We start from the raw sequence: 22,840 nt of genomic DNA on the forward strand, positions 1-22,840 counted from the left end.
TATGGTATTAATAATGGAAAACATTTTGGCAATAGTATGTGTTCCAGCTCAAGGGTACACTGCAGTTTTGATAAATGACATCCCGCACCAATAGTTTATATTAATCGATGCACACAATACAATGTTGCTATCCTCCATGCTGTAATTTAAAGTGAGGATTCATATGAAGGCCTAGCAGACAGTTTAACACAGTGTTATGTTACAATACAAATGAGCACTGTAAAAAAACAGACTATGGTATCATAAATCTGCAGTCAGGGAGTTATATTGGTTCACCAGGTAACATATGTGATTGGGATGCCGACATCTTCCTTTACTGATGTTTCACTGAGAAGGCTGTTGTGGTATTTCTGTAATAAAATGGACTTCATCCCAGATACTTTTCTTTCAGAAGTTTAATTCTTAGTTGTGCGCAAAAGGAATGGACCAAAAACAAAGTCAGACACTTTCGTTTATAGTATTTTAGACAATACATCAACTGTAGCCTGCCCATTAGGATAGCACGTTAACTCAAGGCACTATTTGACCTCTCTTTCTTAAGTCACTCTTATCCTTTGTATGTCACAACATCCACCATGTAACATACCAGCCTCCTTAGATGCATCTTCCATTGTGGCATAGACATACATGAACCTATTCTCAGAATCATAGCAACCACATGATCATGAGTGCTGTCAGGATACATCTGGACAGGAAATCTGAGATGCCCAGATTCCATCTGCCTACTTTATGCAGGGGTTTCTCTAAAGACTGACTGTTTTCTAACCTCTAAAAGCCAATCATGTGAAACTCATACTGTGAAGCAAAAGGACAACACAAACAGTTCACTTCTGCAATGTGGTCTCACAAATGCACCTTCATTACTTATGTAGATACATACATACAAATGTTAATACATTAATATATATTAAATACATAATGTAAAATACATGAGAAATAAAATTTCCATCACAAAGCTCAACCATGTCTTTCAGCATCTCCTCTAGATATCATCCCCCTCTTTGCTCAGTCATACTTTACCACCATAAAACACTCACAATATGACTTTAGACACTATTATCACATGTGCACTTATACATATAGAGTTATGTAATATATTCTTGTCCAAAATTCAACTCAGTAGGCTTCATCCACATTGTAGTTGCTGTTAGTTACTGGCTGTGTTGCTTTGACTGTCAGTTCTATCTGCCTGCTTTAATGGATCATACTGCAGCAGAATTATACAACTATGGACTTTGACCCATTATCAGTGGTGATCATGTTTTCCTACCAGTCAACACAACTTTTATGACTTTCAGGGCCAAAGAATTACATCTTGAACATGAAGCAATCAGTTTTACCAAAATAAACAATACAAGAATAACTATAGGATATAAGTAAAAAGAAAAAAGTCCCAGTGTTTCATCAAATTAAAGTCAATGATGGAGGAAAAGACAGAACTCAGACAAAGTCTTTAAAGTGCATTACTGAATGAGTATAATTTTACATTTGCCAAAGAATTTGAACATGAATCATTTTTGTGTAATAATTCATATGCTGTGAAAAATGCGCGTAAAATCCACGGTTGGCAGATTTAGATCCTGTAGTAACAACGTGCTTTGTTCAAGTGACGATGCCGTAACTACCTGTCCAAGATGGTGGATCCGTTCGCGCATGTGCGACTCAAACGGCGGTTGACTCAAATCCGGCTTTACTTTCTAGCGGCAGCGAGAAGTGGAGACGCATAATAGAAATAGAGAGTGTCAGAGTGGCAAACAGCGAAAGAACAAGGACAACATGTTGACTTTTGATAGACGGATATAATTCATACTTACAGCGAACACCCCACTTCGACATTGTAAGTACATTTCCCCACATTCCTTAATCCTCTAACTTAAAGTGAATTTATTTTAAAAAATGGGCGTAATATTAACGTTATTTGCTTCAAGTGTACTCATGTGTGTCGTTAATAATGTATAATGTTAGTTATTCATATCCCTTCTTATGGTTTCATTCTTACTTTATGTCATCATAAACACATTTCTATGAACTTTTAATTTGAAAACAAGATTTCCTTCATGTACTATACTAAGACCAAAAATTGTTTATCGACATTTTACAGCTCTGCACATTGAAAGTTGAATTCCGGTTATCAGCCTAAATAAGTTTTTCACAGTCTCAAAGTCAGTGAGGGCAAAGTGCGGCACACTTTGTATATTTACAAGTTATATCTAAAAATATCAAATCATTAGCATGAGCAGTTCTATAATTTAGGACTAGTGTTCACTCTGAACTGTATTTTGTGTCCAAATCAAATTACTACTCAACTTTTTTCAACTTACATTACATTAAATGTAGGACAGTCTCAAATTGTAGAATGAAATGATTTTGCATACATGCATGTATTACTTGGCTGAGTGAGTCACAGCACTAGTGATAAATGTACAGCACTGTACTGTACTGTACTGTACTGCACTGCACTGTGTGAAGCCAAGTAACGTTAAATGGTTTCTGATTTAGGTGCCCAGATTTTAAGATATCCACCTCTGTACTAAGGGTGTACTGGTACACAAAAATCATGGTTCGGCATGTACCTCAGTTTTGGGGTCATGGCTCGGTACAATTTCGGTACAGTAGAAAAAAGCTCATTGGCCATAACTTTGAGGCTACTGAAACAGTTTAGTTGCTGCAGTGGAAAAATAAAACAACTTTTTTGTTGCCTGCATTGTGTCAGAACACGTGCTGACAGCTGTTTTATGCTGATTTATGGTCTAACTGTATATAAAATAGTTGATACTAGCTCCACCTCCAGCAGCTACAACAGTAACATGCTGCTTTTTTCACACTGATGCTTCAGTATTGATAATCTAATGATGTCATATATAATAATATATCAGTCAGAGGGACCAAACCACTACTTTTACTTTCATACTTTTTAACTACATTTTTCTCTCTTAAAACTGATTTTTATGACATGCTGTCTGAGCAGCTAATGTGTTTATCGTTGTTCTGAATAGCCTCATTCAAAGGCGACCTTCACAGAGAGGGGAGGGGGATGACTATGACAAGTCATTTTAACATTTAGTAGAACCACACTCCTATCTGTAATTACATTTTAGATATCCATAATAGCATTTCTCCTAGTCAAAACTGTATTCTCACTAGTCAGAATGGCAATTAAAGATATCCACAATAACATTCTTATTAGTAGAAATTGTATTTTAAGATATCTACAACTTTAATAAATTCAAGATATCTAAAAATCCTTAAAAAGTATAAGTGGCTGTTTTAACATTAAATAGCTAGACTGGATATGTATTGCAGATATCCATAATTCAATACTAGTCAAAATGAACATTCCAGATATTCACAATGACATTCTTCCTAGGACAAATGACGTCACTTTTGCCATTCATGTGTATTGGGCTTTCAATTTCAGATATCCACAACTGCATTTTTGTTATCTTGATATCTGTCCTAAACGTGTGCGAAAGTCAGAGATGATTTTTGGCTTGACCGCAACAGGGCCAGCCGAATGCACATGGGCATGACTGAATGATGAACTCAGATTAAACTGTCAAACTAGGCAGTGCTGATCAAATATGACTCAAGATTCTGTCACTGCATTGCCTCTTTCTCGCCTCAGATGTTTTCAGAAACATATTTTAGTGTACTGTTTAGCTGTAAAGTGAGATTGTTTCAAACGCAACCACCATGTTGAAAACGGCAGAGCAAAAGCCAAGCACTGCCCAACTCGCAGTACATCACCCACTACATTGATTCTATGTCAATTACAATTTCAGATATCTAAAATTACATTCTGAATAGGAAGAATTACAATTATGGATATCCACAATATTCATACAGATGTCCACAATTGTATTTTTCCTAGTAAAATTGCAGTTGTACATATCCAAAATGACATTTTTACAAGTCAAAATATATTTTTGGATTTTCAGAATTACATTATGGATATCTGGAATGGTTTTTCATTTTTGATATCTGAAATTAAAATTATGACTAGTAAGAATTAGATTGTTCATTCTAGATATCAAAAATGTAATTGTGGATATCTGAAACTGAAAGCCCAATGCACATGAATGGCAAAAGTGATGTCATTTGTCTAAGGAAGAAATCATGTTGTGGATATCTGAAATGATCATTGCATTGTCATGTAGTACAGTGGGCATGTCATGTAGGTCTGCAAGACTGCAGATGGACGCTTCTCGCCAGATAGATAGAGATATTTTAGAACTATTTTGACAGTAATTGTTTGGGTCACGGAGCATAACGAACCAAATAAATCCACGAACGGAACATCCTGTACCGAGCGGTTCAGGATGAATACGTGTATTGTTACAATAGTGGTAAATGGAATTTTGTTTGAGCTTTTCAAAACTTGTAAAATTTGAAAATATAAAATAAAATAAACAATATGAACCTTCAAGCTTAAATTCTGATAAAAATCTTTTTGGCTGCCTGTTTAAAGTTAAAAATGCCATCAAATGTTGTAACAGTAATATCATAATTTTGTTTTTTTCACAGTTACTCTGGAGCAAAGAAATGAATATCATCACACAGTTTCATGTGACAGTCGCCCCCATCACAGAAACACATCCTGTGATACAGTGTATAATTAACAACAACTATGAGACTCTCAAGAAATTACTTAAGGACAAAAACATAAATGAACGTTACCCATGCAGAGAATGCAATGATTATATAACCCCACTGATAGCTGCTGTTGTAAATCACAAGGAGGATATTTGTACTTTCCTTCTGCGTCAGGGTGCCGACCCAAATATTGCCTCCCAAATTGGCGTGACACCTTTGCATTATGTCTCACTAACCAAAGCCCCTATTGTGTTTGAGAGGAAACTGCTTGCCGCAAAAGCTGATCCAAATGGACAGGAAATGCAGCTATTGCGATTCACACCACTGCAGACCGCCGCCATTTATGACAGGGAGGATGTCTTTAAAGACCTCGTCTCTGCTGGCGCACAGGTAACACTGTTACCTATAACTGATCCTGAACATATGATTCACAATAAGAAAATATGTCAGAAGATTCACAACCTTGCATCAAAAGGAGATAAATTATGCTCAAAAATCACATATTTTTTGGATATGGAAGTTGCTGTGCGTGAGAAAACACCTGAAGAAGTGTTCAAAACCTTTGACAGTCACATGCTGCGTGAGGATCCTCAGAGCCATCTGATCATGATTGAAATACTCTTTAATGTTACTGGGCCTGATGCAGAAAAATACAGCCAGGGAAGTATTAAATGGCTGAAGGACACTGGAAATTTGAATTCCTACATTACAGGTGCAGTCAGTCGCTTTCCAAACATTCCTAACACAAGTGTAAACAGGGCTATTAATAGTTTACGTGCAGTGTTCTGTACAGTGGAAGAGATACCAAATGAGCAAGCACTGGCTATAATCCCCCAACTACTGGAACAGCTTTGCTCAAAGGGGAGACCTGATATATGGGAAGCTGTTCTGCAAGCACTATATGTGATAACACAGAAAACAAAAGGCACAAATGGCTGGGATCCCAACTTTATTGAAAAGTTATGCAAAACTGTTGCTCCTTTTGGAAAGGACCAACTCTCCTCTGACGTGAAAGTTTACACATACGGTGTATTTGCAAACTTGCTTTCAGTTGAACATGCGGCTAAACTCTTCTCATCAGTGGGGATAACATCAGTGCCCGAGGGTGTACTTACATCTGCAGATATGAAAATGAACGACAAGCTGAAAGAAGTGCTCAGACGATTGAAAGATCATTTCAGTAAACCAAATTCGGAATATGAAGACTGTACACTGTTACCTGAATCCAGCAAGAAGAAGAAAAAGAAGAAGAAAAAGAAGAAGAAAAAGAGGAAAAAGACAGAAAAGCAAGAAGAGCCAAATGATGAAGTTTGCTCTGCTGCAACTGAACCAACAGGAGTTCCTGTTGTGGAAACAACTTCAAATGTTAAGCCGTTCCACTTCAACTCCACTAATTCAACAACAACAGGCAAATGGCTACAAATCAGCAAGAGGTGGAGAGAAAAACTAGAGAAGCTTTCTAGCACTGACGAAAGTAAAGTCACCAGAATCGGAAGCATTATTTATGTGAATGATGCAGAATTCCGTATTGCAAAGGGAAGTGATGGTACCGAAGTCTTCTTGGGGCTGAGAAATGATGGCACTGAAGTTGCTATTAAGAGGATGTCTAAATGCAACTATCAAGTGCTGAAGAATGAAGAAGGAATACTGCGACTTCCAGAGCTAGATCATCCATCTATCGTACGATACATTGATGCTGCAGAGGATGAGAACTTTGGATATCTTGGTCTTCAACTTTGTGAATACACCCTGGAAGAATATATCAGAAATAATGATGGCAGTCTGCTGATAAAGAAACTGGTCTATCAGGTCCTCGACAGTTTAAGGGTGCTTCATTGTAAAAATCCTCAAATTCTCCACCGGGATCTTAAACCACAGAACGTTTTGATTGGTGAGACAACTTTCAAATGTACTGAATGAATTTTGCTATCTGAAATTTTGAGAAAAAAAGCATACAATATTTGAATTTATGATGATCATTCATAATTTGATTTCCTTAGTTTGTTTATGTGATTTGCCCTGCAGATGTTAACGGGAGGGCAAGACTAGCTGACTTTGGCATAAGTAGACGGTTACCTAAAGGCCAAACAACTTTGCGCACTGGCAGTGCAGGAACAAAATGCTGGATGGCCAAAGAGACTTTGGAAGAAGAGGCTGACATACCATACAAGTCAAGCACAGACATACAGGTCAGTTTTTTTCTGCTATACAAATTTAATTGTTGACCTGATGAAAAATATTTCCTTAACACTAACATGTTCTGTTAATTCTTAAGGTGGCAGGGATGCTGATTTATTATATTCTCTCTGGAGGACACCATCCTTTTGGTGACAAAGCCTGTAAATGTGAGTCTAACATTTACGATGGGATGTACAATTTGGACCATGTTCAAGATGTGGTCGCAAAGGATCTCATCGAGTGGATGATCAATGAGGAACCGAGGAACAGACCTAAAGTGGAAGAATGCCTGAGTCATCCCTTCTTCTGGACCAGTGAAAAGTGAGGAAGAAATGCTGTTTGATTCCAATTTAAATTCTTATCAACTGATTTCCTATTTTCTATTGGATGGCATTGTCACTTGTTTAGTTGGTCCACAACTTTGATCCAGAGTGAAATATTTCTACATTTCTAAACAAACTACCATAGTCACACTCTTTGGGGACAAAGGAACATGTTACCTAGAGCAACCATGTGGCTCACTGACGTGTTTTTATTAGTTTTTGGACAACAACCAAGCTCTACAGCACAGAGGAACAAGATATATCAGTCACTCAGAACCAAAACCACATGTGGCACTGAAGGGAAAGCCACATTTGTCTGTACCAAATTTTGTGATATCCAGGAGATGTTGAGATATTTCACCGTGTAAGTGAAAACATGGTCCTGCTGGTGACACTAGTCAGGTATCAGAATGGAAAAGAGGATCACGGAGGTCATTGGAATTCATCCTCCGGCCACCATGAATATCTGTACCAAATTTCATGGCAGCCCCCCCAATATTGTCAAGACATTTCGCTAAATACCAGAAATGTCAAACTGTTAGTGGTGCTAGCTAGAGGTAAAGTCAGGGCATCATCAAAGTCAGTAGGATTCAGTGAGTCGGAATCATAATGTCTTCACAAAATTTCCTTCAATCCATCCATAGTTGTTGAGATACTTCATTCTGGACCGAAGTGAACATTGCCATCCCTAGAGCCATGCTGCTAGTATGGCTAAAACAAGAGATAAATTCAAACCTTGCTTTACTTTCACACCTTCGCACACATCCCCACACACCCTCTTCAGTTGCTGACATCTCCTTATCCAACATTTTCTTTTCTCTTGGTTATTTTCGCTTCGTCAGTCAAGCTTTCCAATCTAGCAGTTTACTATGATAATGGTGGCAGATTTATAACTCAAAACTATACATTTTTTAAAATTTGGTTCTTTAATTTTACACATTAGTAAACAAAAGGAACCTTTTTGTTTCTAGCCAATGACTGTCAATGTTGGTGGCTGAAATGGTCACTGTCTCTGTCAGATTTTATCAGGTGTACCTAGCCAGCTAAATAAAACTAACTTTGTGAGTTGGCTGAATGTTTCAAGCTGACTCATTTTAAAATGAGAACCATGTACAAGGGTATTACATTTGCATTTGATGGCCATATTTTGTTCAACACATAATGCTAACATTATGACTGAGGCTTAATCTACATGTTGCAGGCAAAGAGTCACCATCCTCATCAGTTGACTAACATAACCCTGTTTGGATGCTAATGTTAGATATTGGTTTTTATTTGTATTTGTATTTTTAAACAGTCTGTTCCACTTTTACAGTTTAAATAAATAATTAATAATAATAATGGTAAAGGGATTTAGTGAATGGTTAATTTCCATCTCTAACACCATATTTAATCAGTAGTATTTAAGAACATTTTTAGGTTGTGTTCTGTTTGTAATTTTTGTAGCCTAAAGTACAACTTTTTTTCAGGAGAGTAGAATACCTAAGAAGGATTGGTAACAGGGAGGAGGTGGCAAACTGTCGAAATGCTGACCAGGAAATGATTTGTTCCATGGAAAAATGTGCTGGGGATGGATCCTTCAAACTGTGGAAAAATAAGGTGACTCCAATGTAACAACTTTTAACTTCTAAATTCCTTAATTCAGCTTCATGACTAATTATTTTGGTGCTGCAGTTTCCACCAGAGTTGGCCCAGAAGATGGATGGCAAGAACAAAGCCTACCCTGAAAACACGTTGGGACTACTGCGCTTCATACGCAACCTCCATGAGCACTAGTAAGTGAAATTCAAATGTTGTTTGGTGAAAATGAATTTAAAAAATGATACAGGCCTTAAATATTACAGAACAGATGTCCTGGTGACCTAGAGAGTCACTGGTTTGATTCTTTAAGACATTTAAATCTTACGAATAATGTACATACTTGAAATTTTTCTTATAATATCAGCTTCCACTGCTTGCTGATAATATGTGGCTATAACTACTGAATTCAAATTAAACAGTCTGCATGGCACTTGTTATATTTAAATTTGATCTCAAATTCATTTCACATTCAGCTATGAGAGCCAAATGCTAGAAACTGAGGCTGAATCTATGATGTAGCATCATTACTATTATTATTAATCAGTTTAACAGTAGATGACAAAATAATCACAATGTTATGTATTATAAAGCAAAGACAAACAAAGTAATCATGTCACCATGGTTGTCATTCACTCAGGGAAGGACTTTCCAAACATTGTAAAATTAAACTGTTAAATTGTTGTTCTCCATTTGCAGTGCCGAGGATGCAGCCAAACTTGACCTAATGAAGATGTTTCCTGATCTCTTCGGATGTGTTTACAAGTTTGCCAAGACCCAAGGATGGAATTCAGAGATCCCCCTTAGGGAGATGTTTCAAAGAGGAGACATTTCCACCAGCTTTGAAATGCTGTCCATAAACCCAGAGGAGCATCTTGGTGTCCCAGTTCAAGAGTCTCAGCCCAGTGACTTGAAGTAAAGTTGACTTCAAAAAAGATTTCTGACTTAATTACAATATCAAGAGTCCAATAAGCAGTCAGAGGAAAACATATGAGTAGTTTTATTGTAATAGTTATCGGCATGTCCCAATGCAAAGATACAAGACTGCTATAAATCGTTATTGCTATACAAGGAATGTTCAACAAGTCATCATTTTCCAAAGGTGAGAGTAAGTAACAGTAAATTACAAGTAGTAGTCTATGCTACAAAACTCATGTACTTTAGTACAATTTTGAAGGACTTATTTAAACTGGTGTATTTTTATTGTATGAGATTTTATTCTTTTTAAAATGTATGGGGGTGGCTTTCATATCCAGTTACTTTGCAGTTTAAAGGCTGATGTATCAACAGTGTAAAACCCTGAAATTAAAACACATTGAGGATGATTACTTCTACTTTTGATACTTTGATTAGATTTTACTGCTGATATAGATTTTTTTTTATTGTAATAAAATGTAAGCTTTTTAACTGTGTTATTTGGTTATTTTATATGATGCAGTAATATATTTTCTTTCACTAAAAGATACATTATCACAGGGAAAAGAAAAGACATTAGAATGGATGTAATGAACTGATAAATATCAATTCCTGTGTAGTTTTCTGTCACAAATAAAATTCGAGTCAAGAAATGTTTAGAATCCATTTCTTTTCTTAGTTTTCTGTCCTATGAACTCTCCTCGTGACCTCTCAGACTGTCAGAGGGAACACCATTTTAGAAAGACTGTTGATCAAGAGTGTAACCAATTGTACAAGGCAACTGGTATTGTCCTAAAAGTACTGAATATATTCCTGATGGTGCAAAAATTTGAAATGTAATTTGAGTGTTTTAAAGCTACAGATTTTGCAGTCTGTTTAATACTCCCTTTGGTAATAGTTTTATACCCCGCACAATACACAGACTTTATCACTAATTTTGTTTTACTCCCATTTGGTGGAACTGAGGTTGTAACAGGTGTGGTTGCCCATCTATGTACCACTTACCTCATGTCCTCATACCTGGTGGTAATAATACTGTAATGTAACAGGTTTATTGCATTAGAAAGCAAAATATTCAGGAACAACACCTTAATGGACAAACATATCTGAATTCTGATTTAGATACCTTTTTAGTTCAGTGGTCCTATATTTGGGCAAATTTTAAAATATTCCCACTTGGCTGGATAGTAAACCAGTGCAGCAGTTCTACCATCCCGTTGTCTTAGTTGTTTTCAGAAATGGATAAAATATGAAGAAATCTTGTGAAAGGAGCTGTTGGTAAGAAAGGACGATTACAAATGGTGAACAGAAAATATATACATTTTTGAGTACAAAACAAAAGTCAGTGATTCAGCAGATAGTTTAAATACAGTACCAGTCAAAAGTTTGGACACACTCTCTCATTCAAAGATATGGGAAGGTGTGTCCAGACTTTTGACTGGTACTGTATGTCTAGTACTAATGTGTCAATCCAATAAAACGTTCTAAACAGAGGTTTAAGGAAAAGGTCCAGTGAGGTCTGTGAAGATATTTCCAGTGGAATAATATGTATATAACACATGTATAAATTCATTACATAAAATGAACAAAAACTGAATAAAATATTATATACAAATACACATTTGACACTATTTTACTTCAGATGAACTATAAATGACAGATATAGATAGAATCCCTTTTTTTCATTTAGTGGGAAGGACTTGTGTTTAGGCCACACTTTTCACAAGTTTGAAATGTCAGAGTGCTGACATAATGAAACCTATCTTTTCACTGAAACATGTTACTGCAGCTTGTGAGAGGGAAACGTGACAGAGAGGAGATAAAATGAAACTTATTTATGCAGCCTAACCTCTTACACTGAAACACTTATGAGGTCATTTCAGACACAGATATTTTGGTGTTTCTCTTCAGTAATCTATTTCTGTCATGAATGTCTTTACATTTTTATATTCCATGTAACCGTATACCTATCAAATGTCATTGGAGTGCTGACATAATGAAACCTTTCTTTTCAGGCTATCACTGAAAAAAACTTCTGATGTAGTTCTTTGTGAAATTCAAAATAAAATAAAATGTTACTGCAGCTTGTGAGAGAGAACCAACAAACTCCAAAGTATTAAGGGGCTTCAATTCATCAAGTAAATTGTATTGCAAATAAAAAATTGAATAAGCTTTACAACACGAAGATTCTTTTATATGTGTCAAGGAAATTGCTGGAGCTGTTTAACCCAAAGTGAAGAACTTTTCAGAAGAAATAAGGTGAATAAGGTTATTCTTCACACATTATACCTCTATAGGCGATTGAACTATAAACAAGACACTATGCTGATTAAAGTTAACTGAAGTTTTATAGTCTGTAAACAGGTTACTTGCTATCCATTCCAATAGGAGACCATTCTGACCGTCTGCACAAAGCACAGCATATCTCCACCCAACCACAGTTACCATAGGAGACAGCCATCCTTATCAAGACAGCTGCATATCCCAGCCAATCTCAGTAGACAGAGAGAGAGACAGGTCATGACCTACTGCTCTAAGGACAGAAAATTACCAGATAATGACCCATGGAACACAAATATTTCCCACAATGTGTATTTTGTAAAGCCAATTGAATGTTACTCTAGCTACACAAAACATACAAGTGATGGTCATATACAGTGCAGTAATATTAAACTAATCTCTCAGTGGAGGCCATGGTAATTATTTGTCCCATCCCTCTAATCCTTGTCAGAGAACAATAAATAAAAAATTTGTTGGCAGAATGATGTGTACCTGCTCAAAAGTACACTGGGGTTTCTTCTTCTTCAGTTCTGGGAAGTGACACGCCCTACCATAATAACCATTTCTCAATGCACATAGTATGATATTATTATCCACAGTGCCACAGCACATACATTAAGTAAGTATAAAGTGAGGATTCATATGGGGACTCAGGGTGAGTGAGGGTAAACAGGCACCTTGCTTTACTGATGTTTCACTGGCTAAATATTACTGAAGGCTTAACAGTGTATTTTAGTAAAAAAAACAAAAAAAAAAACAAAAACACCTCTTCTTTGTAAGACAACAAATATACCCTTCCAACTTAACATTTTATCATTTCTACATTGTATGTACTTAGTTTGGCTGTGACGGTTTTGATGGTCCCATTTTAATGGGTCATGACAGCAGAATTATACAAAGGTGGGCTAAACCATTGTCAGTGGTTAACCTGACAGGGAGGAGATAAAATGAAACTTATTTATGCAGCCTAACCTGTTACACTGAAACAATTATCAACAAAATATAATAAAATATAAGACATTATTTTACTTCAGATGAGCTATAAATGACAGATGTAGATAGAAACCCTTTTTTTCATTTAGTGGGAAGGACCTGTGTTTAGGCCACACTATTCACAAGTTTGAAACGTCATTGGAGTGCTGACATAATGAAACCTATCTTTTCACTGAAACATGCTACTGCGGCTTGTGAGAGGGAAACCTGACAGGGAGGAGATAAAAATGAAACTTATTTATGCAGCCTAACCTGTTACACCGAAATAGTGATGAAGCCTGTCATTCAGACACAGATATTTTGGTGTTTCTCTTCAGTAATCTATTTCTGTCATGAATGTTTTTACATTTTTATATTCCATGTAACTGTACACCCATCAAAACACTTAATATACACATAAATGGTCCCCAGTTTTACCAATATGACAATATGCAGTGTGTAGCCTTTTTGACAGAATGTACTGTGAATGCTGTACCTTGCATTATATGTTGGTGTTATGGTATTTTGCTTATATTTCAGGCAATCCAATAACAAGTCCAAACATGTCTGATGACTTGGAAGCACAGAATATTTGAATGTAAATGTAAAGGGAGGAGCAATAAACAGGAAGAGAGAGTAGAGAGATACTGATCGACAGAGAGAGAGAGAGAGAGAGAGAGAGAGAGAGAGAGAGCGCAGAGTGAGAGAGACCATTGAGCTCAAAGTGGCTTCCAACTTTTTGTCACTAACATGGATCCTGCATACTCTTTTTTAATACCCAAAGAAGACATACTTCAAAGTTAAGTAAGTAATATAATTTTTACATTTCACCAAGTCTTATTACTTAGGACAGCATCTATTTACTTAGATCATATTTTACGATCTGATCCATGTGCTCTAAACTTAAGAAAGTTGAGTTTCAGTTGCTGTCCTGTATGAGGAACTTCACTGGGCATTAATAGCAAGATGTAGCAACATGTACTTAAACATTTGCTCAAATAATCCAAAATGAACACTTATTAGTTATCGTGGTGAAGAAAAAATAGTGGTATGTAAAGTATGTGGCCACCACCTGAAGGCAAGATGGTGCCATCCAACTGACTGCATAGGGGATTAGCACCTCAGTTTATATGTCGATATTGAACTTGACTGAATTAAGATTTGGTTACATCAGCATAAATCAACATTTTAATTGATTTTCTTGTGTCCACGAGTCTCTGGACAAAAATGAATGTTGTACTCACTAAGTATTTTGGATATGGCAAAGATGTTTGTATCACCCCACTCTTAAAACCCAGATGCCTTGGCATGTTACATCAATCAAGCAGCAATAAGTTCACCTTCCGGGAATGAAATGATTTTGGATACATGCCTGTACTTGGCTGAGTGAGTCACAGCCCTGGTGAAAAATACCACCTCTACGTGTACTGTATGTAGCCAAGTAGATGGTTTCTGATTTAAGTGCCCAGGTTTTAAGATATTCACCTCTGTACCTGCCTAAATACAATGGTGGTAAATGGAATTTTGCACTTCTCAAAACTTTGAAAAATTGAAAAAAGAAAAAAAAAAAAAACACATTAAGCTTAAATTCTTATAACATATTTTTGGCTGCTTGTTTAAAGTTTAAAATGCCAACAAATGTTGTAACGGTAATATAATAATTTTGTTTTTTTCACAGTTACTCTGGAGCAAAGAAATGAATATCATCACACAGTTTCAGGTGACAGTCGCCCCCATCACAGAACCACATCCTGTGATATATTGTATAATTAACAACAACCATGAGACTCTCAAGAAATTACTTAAGGACAAAAACATAAATGAACGTTACCCATGCAGAGAATGGAACGATTATATAACCCCACTGATAGCTGCTGTTGTAAATCACAAGGAGGATATTTGTACTTTCCTTCTGCGTCAGGGTGCCGACCCAAATATTGTCTCCCAAAATGGCTTGACACCTTTGCATTATGTCTCACTATCCAAAGCCCCTATCGTGTTTGAGAGGAAACTGCTTGTCGCAAAAGCTGATCCAAATGGATGGGATATGCAGCTATTCACACCACTGCAGACCGCCGCCATTCATGACAGGGAGGATGTCTTTAAAGACCTCATCTCTGCTGGTGCACAGGTAACACTGTTACCTGTAACTGATCCTGAACATATGATTCACAATAAGAAAATATGTCAGAAGATTCAGAATCTTGCATCAAAAGGACATAAATTATGCTGCAAAATCACATATTTTTTTGATATGGAAATTGCTGTGTATGAGAAAACACCTGAAGAAGTGTTCAAAACCTTTGACAGTCACATGCTGCGTGAGGATCCTCAGAACCATCTGAACATGATTGAAATACTCTTTAATGTTACTGGGCCTGGTGAAGAAAAATACAGCCAGGGATGTATTAAATGGCTGAAGGACACTGGAAATCTGAATTCATACATTACAGGTGCAGTCAGTCGCTTTCCAAACATTCCTAACACAAGTGTAAACAGGGCTATTAATAGTTTACGTGCAGTGTTCTGTACAATGGAAGAGATACCAAATGAGCAAGCACTGGCTATAATCCCCCAACTACTGGAACAGCTTTGCTCAAAGGGGAGACCTAATATATGGGAAGCTGTTCTGCAAGCACTATATGTGATAACACAGAAAACAAAAGGCACAAATGGCTGGGATCCAAACTTTATTGAAAAGTTATGCAAAACTGTTGCTCCTTTTGGAAAGGACCGACACTCCTCTGACGTGAAAGTTTACACATACGGTGTACTTGCAAACTTGCTCTCAATTGAACATGCTCCTAAACTCTTTACATCAGTGGGGATAACATCAGTGCCCGAGGGTGTACTTACATCTGCAGATATGAAAATGAACGACAAGCTGAAAGAAGTGCTCAGACGATTGAAAGATCATTTCAGTAAACCAAATTCGGAATATGAAGACTGTACACTGTCACCTGAATCCAGCAAGAGGAAGAAAAAGAAGAAGAAAAAGAAGAAAAAGACAGAAAAGCAAGAGGAGCCAAATGATGAAGTTTGCTCTGCTGCAACTGAACCAACAGGAGTTCCTGTTGTGGAAACAACTTCAAATGTTAAGCCGTTCCACTTCAACTCCACTAATTCAACAACAACAGGCAAATGGCTACAAATCAGCAAGAGGTGGAGAGAAAAATTAGAGAAGCTTTTCAGCACAGATGAAAGTAAAGTCACCAGAATCGGAAGCATTATTTATGTGAATGATGCAGAATTCCGTATTGCAAAGGGAAGTGATGGTACCGAAGTCTTCTTGGGGCTGAGAAATGATGGCACTGAAGTTGCTATTAAGAGAATGTCTAAATGCAACTATCAAGTGCTGAAGAATGAAGAAGGATTTCTACGACTTCCAGAGCTAGATCATCCATTCATTGTACGATACGTTGACTTTGCAGAGGACGAGAACTTTGGATATCTTGTCCTTCAACTCTGTGAATACACCCTGGGAGAATACATTGTAGAGCCAGTATTTCAAGTAGAAAATCTGTCTGTCGTGACACTTGTGCATCGGCTCCTTGACAGTCTAAGTGTGCTTCATGGTCAAAATCCTCCAATTCTCCACCGGGATCTCAAACCACAGAATGTTTTGATTGGTGAGACAACTTTCAAATGTACTGAATGAATTTCGCTATCTGAAAATTAGAGAAAAAAAGCATACAATATTTGAATTTATGATGATCATTCATAATTTGGTTTCCTTAGTTTGTTTGTGTGATTTGCCCTGCAGATGTTAACGGGAGGGCAAGACTAGCTGACTTTGGCATAAGTAGACGGTTACCTAAAGGCCAAACAACTTTGCGCACTGGCAGTGCAGGAACAAAATGCTGGATGGCCAAGGAGACTTTGGCAGAAGAGGCTGACATACCATACAAGTCAAGCACAGACATACAGGTCAGTTTTTTTCTGCTATACAAATTTATTTGTTGACGTAATGAAAAATATTTCCTTAACACTAACATGATCTGTTAATTCTTAAGGTGGCAGGGATGCTGATTTATTATATTCTCTCTGGAGGATCCCATCCATTCGGCATATCCTTTGAGTGTGAGTCTAACATTTACTATGGGAGGTACAATTTGGACCATGTTCAAGATGTGGTGGCAAAGGATCTCATCGAGGGAATGATCAATGAGAAACCGAAGAACAGACCTAAAGTGGAGGAATGCCTGAGTCATCCCTTCTTCTGGACCAGTGAAAAGTGAGGGAGAAATGCTGTTTGATTCCGATTTAAATTCTTATCAACTGATTTTCTATTTTCTATTGGATGGCATTGTCACTTGTTTAGTTGGTCCACAACTTTGATCCAGAGTGAAATATTTCTACATTTCTAAACAAACTACCATAGTCACACTCTTTGGGGACGAAGGAACATGTTACCTAGAGCAACCATGTGGCTCACTGACGTGTTTTTAATAGTTTTTGGACAACAACCAAGCTCTACAGCACAGAGGAACAAGATATATCAGTCACTCAGAACCAAAACCACATGTGGCACTGAAGGGAAAGCCACATTTGTCTGTACCAAATTTTGTGATATCCAGGAGATGTTGAGATATTTCACTGTGTAAGTGAAAACATGGTCCTGCTGGTGACACTAGTCAGGTATCAGAATGGAAAAGAGGATCACAGAAGTCATTGGAATTCATCCTCCGGCCACCATGAATATCTGTACCAAATTTCATGGCAGCCCCCCCAATATTGTCAAGACATTTCGCTAAACACCAGAAATGTCAAACTGTTAGTGGTGCTAGCTAGAGGTAAAGTCAGGGCATCATCAAAGTCAGTAGGATTCATCCACTAGTGAGTCGGAATCATAATGTCTTCACAAAATTTCCTTCAATCCATCCATAGTTGTTGAGATACTTCATTCTGGACCGAAGTGAACATTGCCATCCCTAGAGCCATGCTGCTAGCATGGCTAAAACAAGAGATAAATTCAAACCTTGCTTTACTTTCACACCTTCGCACACATCCCCACACACCCTCTTCAGTTGCTGACATCTCCTTATCCAACATTTTCTTTTCTCTTGGTTATTTTCGCTTCGTCAGTCAAGCTTTCCAATCTAGCAGTTTACTATGATAACGGTGGCAGATTTATAACTCAAAACTATACATTTTTTAAAATTTGGTTCTTTAATTTTACACATTAGTAAACAAAAGGAACCTTTTTGTTTCTAGCCAATGACTGTCAATGTTGGTGGCTGAAATGGTCACTGTCTCTGTCAGATTTTATCAGGTGTACCTAGCCAGCTAAATAAAACTAACTTTGTGAGTTGGCTGAATGTTTCAAGCTGACTCATTTTAAAATGAGAACCATGTACAAGGGTATTACATTTGCATTTGATGGCCATATTTTGTTCAACACATAATGCTAACATTATGACTGAGGCTTAATCTACATGTTGCAGGCAAAGAGTCACCATCCTCATCAGTTGACTAACATAACCCTGTTTGGATGCTAATGTTAGATATTGGTTTTTATTTGTATTTGTATTTTTAAACAGTCTGTTCCACTTTTACAGTTTAAATAAATAATTAATAATAATAATGGTAAAGGGATTTAGTGAATGGTTAATTTCCATCTCTAACACCATATTTAATCAGTAGTATTTAAGAACATTTTTAGGTTGTGTTCTGTTTGTAATTTTTGTAGCCTAAAGTACAACTTTTTTTCAGGAGAGTAGAATACCTAAGAAGGATTGGTAACAGGGAGGAGGTGGCAAACTGTCGAAATGCTGACCAGGAAATGATTTGTTCCATGGAAAAATGTGCTGGGGATGGATCCTTCAAACTGTGGAAAAATAAGGTGACTCCAATGTAACAACTTTTAACTTCTAAATTCCTTAATTCAGCTTCATGACTAATTATTTTGGTGCTGCAGTTTCCACCAGAGTTGGTCCAGAAGATGGATGAATATAACAAACCCTACCGTGAAAACACAGCGGGACTACTGCGCTTCATACGTAACCTCCATGAGCACTAGTAAGTGAAATTCAAATGTTGTTTGGTGAAAATGAATTTAAAAAATGATACAGGCCTTAAATATTACAGAACAGATGTCCTGGTGACCTAGAGAGTCACTGGTTCGATTCTTTAAGACATTTAAATCTTACGAATAATGTACATACTTGAAATTTTTCTTATAATATCAGCTTCCACTGCTTGCTGATAATATGTGGCTATAACTACTGAATTCAAATTAAACAGTCTGCATGGCACTTGTTATATTTAAATTTGATCTCAAATTCATTTCACATTCAGCTATGAGAGCCAAATGCTAGAAACTGAGGCTGAATCTATGATGTAGCATCATTACTATTATTATTAATCAGTTTAACAGTAGATGACAAAATAATCACAATGTTATGTATTATAAAGCAAAGACAAACAAAGTAATCATGTCACCATGGTTGTCATTCACTCGGGGAAGGACTTTCCAAACATTGTAAAATTAAACTGTTAAATTGTTGTTCTCCATTTGCAGTGCCGAGGATGCAGCCAAACTTGACCTAATGAAGATGTTTCCTGATCTCTTCGGATGTGTTTACAAGTTTGCCAAGACCCAAGGATGGAATTCAGAGATCCCCCTGAAGGAGATGTTTCAAAGAGGAGACATTTCCACCAGCTTTGAAATGCTGTCCATAAACCCAGAGGAGCATCTTGGTGTCCCAGTTCAAGAGTCTCAGCCCAGTGACTTGAAGTAAAGTTGACTTCAAAAAAGATTTCTGACTTAATTACAATATCAAGAGTCCAATAAGCAGTCAGAGGAAAACATATGAGTAGTTTTATTGTAATAGTTATCGGCATGTCCCAATGCAAAGATACAAGACTGCTATAAATCGTTATTGCTATACAAGGAATGTTCAACAAGTCATCATTTTCCAAAGGTGAGAGTAAGTAACAGTAAATTACAAGTAGTAGTCTATGCTACAAAACTCATGTACTTTAGTACAATTTTGAGGGACTTATTTAAACTTGTGTATTTTTATGAGATTTTATTCTTTTTAAAATGTATGGGGGTGGCTTTCATATCTAGTTACTTTGCAGTTTAAAGGCTGATGCATCAACAATGTAAAACCCTGAAATTAAAACACATTGAGGATGATTACTTCTACTTTTGATACTTTGATTAGATTTTACTGCTGATATAGATTTTTTTTATTGTAATAAAATGTAAGCTTTTTAACTGTGTTATTTGGTTATTTTATATGATGCAGTAATATATTTTCTTCCACTAAAAGATACATTATCACAGGGAAAAGAAAAGACATTAGAATGGATGTAATGAACTGATAAATATCAATTCCTGTGTAGTTTTCTGTCACAAATAAAATTTGAGTCAAGAAATGTTTAGAATCCATTTCTTTTCTTAGTTTTCTGTCCTATGAACTCTCCTCGTGACCTCTCAGACTGTCAGAGGGAACACCATTTTAGAAAGACTGTTGATCAAGAGTGTAACCAATTGTACAAGGCAACTGGTATTGTCCTAAAAGTACTGAATATATTCCTGATGGTGCAAAAATTTGAAATGTAATTTGAGTGTTTTAAAGCTACAGATTTTGCAGTCTGTTTAATATTCCCTTTGGTAATAGTTTTATACCCCGCACAATACACAGACTTTATCACTAATTTTGTTTTACTCCCATTTGGTGGAACTGAGGTTGTAACAGGTGTGGTTGCCCATCTATGTACCACTTACCTCATGTCCTCATACCTGGTGGTAATAATACTGTAATGTAACAGGTTTATTGCATTAGAAAGCAAAATATTCAGGAACAACACCTTAATGGACAAACATATCTGAATTCTGATACCCATTTACATACCTTTTTAGTTCAGTGGTCCTATATTTGGGCAAATTTTAAAATATTTCACTTGGTAAATTTTAAGCAATTGGCCCACTTGGCTGGATAGTAAACCAGTGCAGCAGTTCTACCATCCCGTTGTCTTGGTTGTTTTCAGAAATGGATAAAATATGAAGAAATCTTGTGAAAAGAGCTGTTGATAAGAAAGGACGATTACAAATGGTGAACAGAAAATATATACATTTTTGAGTACAAAACAAAAGTCAGTGATTCAGCAGATAGTTTAAATACAGTACCAGTCAAAAGTTTGGACACACTTTCTCATTCAAAGATATGGGAAGGTGTGTCCAGACTTTTGACTGGTACTGTATGTCTAGTACTAATGTGTCAATCCAATAAAACATTCTAAACAGAGGTTTAAGGAAAAGGTCCAGTGAGGTCTGTGAAGATATTTCCAGTGGAATAATATGTATATAACACGTGTATAAATTCATTACATAAAATGAACAAAAACTGAATAAAATATTATATACAAATACACATTTGACACTATTTTACTTCAGATGAACTATAAATGACAGATGTAGATAGAATCCCTTTTTTTCATTTAGTGGGAAGGACTTGTGATTAGGCCACACTATTAACAAGTTTGAAATGTCAGAGTGCTGACATAATGAAACCTATCTTTTCACTGAAACATGTTACTGCAGCTTGTGAGAGAGAAACCTGACAGAGAGGAGGTCTGTCATTTCAGACACAGATATTTTGGTGTTTCTCTTCTGTAATCTATTCCCGTCATGAATGTCTTTACATTTTCATATTCCATGTAACCGTACACCTATCAAATGTCATTGGAGTGCTGACATAATGAAACCTTTCTTTTCAGGCTATCACTGAAAAAAACTTCTGATGTAGTTCTTTGTGAAATTCAAAATAAAATAACATGTTACTGCAGCTTATGAGAAAGAACCAACAAACTCCAAAGTATTAAGGGGCTTCAATTCATCAAGTAAATTGTATTGCAAATAAAAAATTGAATAAGCTTTACAACATGAAGATTTTTTTATATGTGTCAAGAAAATTGCTGGAGCTGGTTAACCCAAAGTGAAGAACTTGTCAGAAGAAATAAGGTGAATAAGGTTATTCTTAACACATTATGCCTCTATTGGCGATTGAACTATAACAAGACACTATGCTGATTAAAGTTAACTGAAGTTTTATAGTCTGTAAACAGGTTACTTGCTATCCATTCCAAGAGGAGACCATTCTGACCGTCTGCACAAAGCACAGCATATCTCCACCCAACCTCAGTTACCATAGGAGACAGCCATCCTTATCAAGACAGCTGCATATCCCAGCCAACCTCAGTAGACAGAGAGATGAACTGCTCTGAAATAGACAGGTCATGACCTACTGCTCCAAGGATAGAAAATTACCAGATAATGCCCCATGGAACACAAATATTTCCCACAATGTGTATTTTGTAAAGCCAATTGAATGTTACTCTAGCTACACAAAACATACAAGTGATGGTCATATACAGTGCAGTAATATTAAACTAATCTCTCAGTGGAGGCCATGGTAATTATTTGTCCCATCCTTCTAATCCTTGTCAGAGAACAATAAACAAAAACTTGTTGGCGGAATGATGTGTACCTGCTCAAAAGTACACTGGGGTTTCTTCCTCTTCAGTTCTGGGAAGTGACACGCCCCACCATAATAACCATTTCTCAATGCACATAATATGATGTTATTATCCACAGTGCCACAGCACATACATTAAGTAAGTATAAAGTGAGGATTCATATGGGGACTCAGGGTGAGTGAGGGTAAACAGGCACCTGCTTTACTGATGTTTCACTGGTTAAATATTACCGAAGGCTTAACAGTGTATTTTAGTAAAAAAAAAAAAAAAAACACCTATTTTTGCCCAGTCACATTTTACCACAATAATAAGCAATACTACACATTAACAGTAAGATACTCTTAAAAATGTACTTCAACATTAGTTACACAGTGAATCTTTGTCCTCCCATTTCAATGTGTCATGACAGCAGAATTATACAAAGGTGGGCTAAACCATTGTCAGTGGTTAACCTGACAGGGAGGAGATAAAATGAAACTTATTTATGCAGCCTAACCTGTTACACTGAAACAATT

General features: G+C 36.6%; 2 protein-coding genes across 5 annotated transcripts; both read left to right on the plus strand.

Annotated features, from left to right (window-relative positions):
• The first annotated feature begins 1,306 nt into the window (after positions 1-1,306).
• LOC121889283 (serine/threonine-protein kinase/endoribonuclease IRE1-like) lies at positions 1,307-9,955 on the plus strand. 4 transcript variants are annotated; one of them, XM_042401126.1, is made up of 7 exons: positions 1,307-1,837; positions 4,525-6,484; positions 6,619-6,782; positions 6,869-7,092; positions 8,564-8,693; positions 8,769-8,869; positions 9,372-9,955. In XM_042401126.1, exons 2-7 carry the CDS (start codon positions 4,543-4,545, stop codon positions 9,589-9,591), a joined length of 2,781 nt encoding a protein of 926 aa, XP_042257060.1. In that variant the 5' UTR covers positions 1,307-1,837; positions 4,525-4,542; the 3' UTR covers positions 9,592-9,955. The 4 variants fall into 4 exon arrangements, with proteins under 4 accessions (XP_042257060.1, XP_042257064.1, XP_042257062.1 ...); XM_042401130.1 differs by lacking the exon at positions 4,525-6,484; XM_042401128.1 differs by lacking the exons at positions 8,769-8,869; positions 9,372-9,955 and having other exon boundaries at positions 8,541-8,606.
• Positions 9,956-16,371: 6,416 nt separating this feature from the next.
• LOC121889900 (sensor for unfolded proteins in the ER ire1-like) lies at positions 16,372-19,579 on the plus strand. Its single transcript, XM_042402125.1, has 6 exons — positions 16,372-16,468; positions 16,603-16,766; positions 16,853-17,073; positions 18,552-18,681; positions 18,757-18,857; positions 19,360-19,579. The coding sequence occupies exons 2-6, from the start codon at positions 16,704-16,706 to the stop codon at positions 19,577-19,579; spliced, it is 735 nt and encodes a 244-aa protein (XP_042258059.1). The 5' UTR covers positions 16,372-16,468; positions 16,603-16,703.
• The last annotated feature ends 3,261 nt before the right edge of the window (positions 19,580-22,840 follow it).

This window comes from Thunnus maccoyii, chromosome 22 (assembly GCF_910596095.1).
Source record: "Thunnus maccoyii chromosome 22, fThuMac1.1, whole genome shotgun sequence".
Lineage (NCBI taxonomy): Eukaryota > Metazoa > Chordata > Actinopteri > Scombriformes > Scombridae > Thunnus > Thunnus maccoyii.